General features: G+C 34.3%; 1 protein-coding gene across 1 annotated transcript in view; it reads right to left on the minus strand.

Moving 5' to 3' along the window:
* The window catches only part of LOTGIDRAFT_158680 (hypothetical protein), a gene marked incomplete at both ends in the record, with an annotated part of 10,456 nt that overhangs the window by 1,667 nt on the left and 4,949 nt on the right, over positions 1–3,840 (minus strand). The window contains 2 exons of the mRNA XM_009052126.1: positions 185–428; positions 739–899. Coding sequence (XP_009050374.1) covers positions 185–428; positions 739–899 — 405 coding nt within the window. The remainder of the gene's footprint in view (positions 1–184; positions 429–738; positions 900–3,840) is intronic.

The raw sequence follows: 3,840 nt of genomic DNA on the forward strand, positions 1-3,840 counted from the left end.
CGCCATTTCGGGTGTTGATTTATGTCTTGAATATATTCGTGTATAGTCTTCAGAAATACTATAAATGTACGAAAACTATCCTTTCCAAAATACCGATACAAGTATACTAAGAATTGAACTTTCTATTTCTATGATTTTTCTATATAATGACAGTCTCGAGAAAAGACTTTGAAATGATACCGACCTAGGTAATGCATATGATTGTTAGCTGAAGCTATGTACACCTTATCGTTGATAAACATATCTGTACATTGTGCTGGACAATAACTAACGTAGGTTGTACGTTCTACTCCAGGGGGTATATTCAGGTAATTAGCTCCCACTGTCAGTATTCCAGCATCATGCGTTCTCAAATCATCAGTAAAATACAATATCAAACCAGAATTGTCTGTATAAGTTGAGTGTAGTGCAGGATTGTTCCAATGGAACTGCAATGAAAAAAAAGGCGGCAGCATTAACATGAGCTCTTTTAGCACAGAGAAATGTCTTGTAAGAGACCTTTGACCTCCGAAATTACTGTCTCCTTTGTAAGGTGGTGTAGGCGAATATTGTTAGCAAATAAACGCTGCGTCAATCACCCGAACACCCACACAACTTTGCAAATTCTGCTTTGCATTTAACTTAGAGTCGAAACTTTTATTTGTTGGCATTTTCTTTTATATCTTCCCTTCACCTTTCATCTTCTTTCAAACAATACCCTTAGTTCGTTAACAGGTTAATTTAAAATTCGAACATCACCTGAAGAGCAGCACGTTTATAACCATTGATTCCAATTCTAAAACCAGTATGATTATGTACACAATCTCCATTGAAACCAACAGTCCAAGTACTCAGCATTTCTCTACATCTAGGGTTTGGTACCATATCACAAACTGTTTGAATAGGTTCGAGTTCCACATCTATAAGAACACAAAGACACCTTTTAGCAGTTTTATGTATGGTTTTAATAGATGTCGTTAAGTTAGTGTTGTCAGTGCACAAACTATATTTGCCATTCCTTTTAGAATCTGCAATCATGCCTAACTGTGTTACTGGCCAGTCAACTACGAAGCCTTTACATGACCAATTTTTTCCAATGGTCTTTTATAGCATACTTATTCTTTTCTTTTTATTCCTAAAGTTTCTAAAATCTGGCCTGGTTATAATATGGCGGACTGGCAAGTCAAAGACGAAGCCACTACATTGGCAATTTTTTACGAGTCCACAATAATGGGGTTGGGGCAGATTTCTTGATGGAATTGACACAAGCTCAATCACATGTTGTCTTTAGGCCAAAATTCCATAATTCTGTAGGAGACAATTGGAAAAAAAGACCATGTGGAGGCTTCGTCAGAGACTGGCCAGTATCACAGTAAGGCATGAAAATGTCGTGATTTTGGAATTTCTGCGATATTCACAGGACTGAAGGCACCATGTGGGTGGATTCCTGGCAATTCCATCAAAAAATCTGCTTTACCCCCATTACTGTGGACTGTTAAAAATTGGATATGTAAATTCATCGTCTTTGACTGGCCAGTAACACAGTAATATTGGCATGAAAATGCCAATATGATAAATATATGAATTTTTCAGATATTTACGTGACATTGAAAGAATGAACTATGAAAGATTGTGCCAATTCCATCAAAAAATCTGCCCCACCCCTTTTAGTATGGACTCGTAAAAAAGAGCCCATTTAGAGGTTTCGTCTTTGATTGGCTAGTTGGATAACAGTCACTGACCAGATTTTAAAAACTATAGGATTTTTGTTAGATTGGCCTCACAGTACCTCGCTGGCACTAAAGATTTCTTTTATAAACCCATAGGAGACTATCGGGAAAAATTGGCCATGTAAAGGCTTCGTCTCTGACTGGCCAGTAACACAGTTAGGCATGCCAATAGCATTATGTTGTAATTTTTGCGATATTTACAGGTATGACGGCACCATGTGAGTGAATTCCTGCCAATTCCATCAAAAAATCTACCTAACCTCCATTACTGTGGACTAGTAAAAATTTGCCATAATATAGAGGCTTCGTCTTTGACTGGCCAGTAACACAGTAAGGCATGAAAATGACAATATATTGGAATTATTGAGATATTTACCTGGCATTAAAATAATGAACTATGAAAGATTCTATTGAATAGAAAATATCGTTTTTTGTTATAATATTGTAATTCAAAATTCAATTCTTTCCTTTGTACACAGCCACTGGCCGGCCATAAAATATGGCTGTTGACCACAAAATTTGGCCAGACAAAGCCCTTTTATAATTTTTTTTTCTGCCAATTAAAGTGTGCCATCTTAAACTTTGTTTCTTGACATATAAGCAATATATTTTCAAATAGATTTATGCAGGTGATACTATATTGAAACATATATGATTAATATCTTATCTTCTAACATAAAAGATCAAATCGAAAGTAAAAGTAGACCGAGGAAGTATATACGAATGTGTAAACCCACTATTAATAACACCCTTCTTGCAATATTGTCACAAAAATGGTATTATACAAGGTAAGAAATTATGATACTTTATGTAATTAATATGAATACATTTGGCATCGATCAAATCTCTTTATTCACTAACCACATACTCATGACCTATGAACTATAAATTATATTCAACGGAAATAGGCAGTATTAACAAGTTTTTTTTTTTTTATACGAAACCAAAATCCAACATTCAAATCTTGTTTCTTAAAAGTCTTCATAAATTTATTTGTGGGCATAGTTTTATGTCTTTAAGGTCGAGGGATGTGTTACATTTACAACAATTAGTAATTGTTTATTTTAGTAACTGGAAGAAGACATGTCTGATGTAAGGATTGGTCCCAGTGGTAGGCTTTATGTTCCATTAGATACATCAAATAAAGACCGGTACAGACATCTTGAAGACAACCACAGTCCTCATTATTCCACTCTTTCCAAAAGACAAAAGAAACACAAAGAAAAGCACGAACGTTGGGCTGTATATATCTCTGTGTTCATTAGTATAGCATCGATCACAAGTTCTGGGTTTCATTTTCTACTTTTTTTCGTCAAGAAAGGTTAAACTTGCCCACGATTTCTGTGTACCATGTAAGAATCTAAAATTTTCTCCATTCCCAAATGAAAATGAAAAATATAAAATGTTAGATAAGGATTACGAAAATGGCGAAGAAGTTTGTTGTAGTTCGACAACACAATCAACCGAAGATTTGTTGGATTTGGTGAGTCATTAAGTCATTATCATCATCATCATCATCACCAAAGATGAATGTACGTCAACATCATTCAAGAAGAATGTACAAAAGAAATTAGTCACGCAGTGAATTTCACTGATTTAAGTTATGCTACAGAAAGTGATGCATTTGATATAATATATTATAGTATCGAGTATAAATTGTTTTGTCCCCCAAACTTTGCTTCTGAAACCTTTCATCATTTTTATCTAGATATCTGAAAAACAACTGACAGAATCCAAAGCACAAGGTATGCTATTTATAACTTTGATTTCGTTTTAAGTCAAAACGTATTACGACATTAAACAATATGCATTGAAAATATCGATGAAAATGTTTGTTAAAAAATCTTTCAGCTAAATTTATATAATTTGATGTTTTTATCAAAAAGACTCTTTTTGGCCTGGTACATTGTCTGTGTGATTTCTGCCATTGTCAACGTTCCGAAGACTTAACAACGAATGCAGAATAATCTAAATTATAACGAATTAACGTTATTTTAATCGGACGATTAGATATAACGCTATTTGCCACTTTTCGTACATAAATGGTGTCTCTGATTTCAAACTTGACACGCAATAGTTTCTTGTTCGCCCAAATATTTTGCTGTAGGTTTTATCGACTCTCTAAGGAATA

The sequence above is a fragment of the Lottia gigantea genome (assembly GCF_000327385.1).
Source record: "Lottia gigantea unplaced genomic scaffold LOTGIsca_18, whole genome shotgun sequence".
NCBI classification, from domain to species: Eukaryota; Metazoa; Mollusca; class Gastropoda; family Lottiidae; genus Lottia; species Lottia gigantea.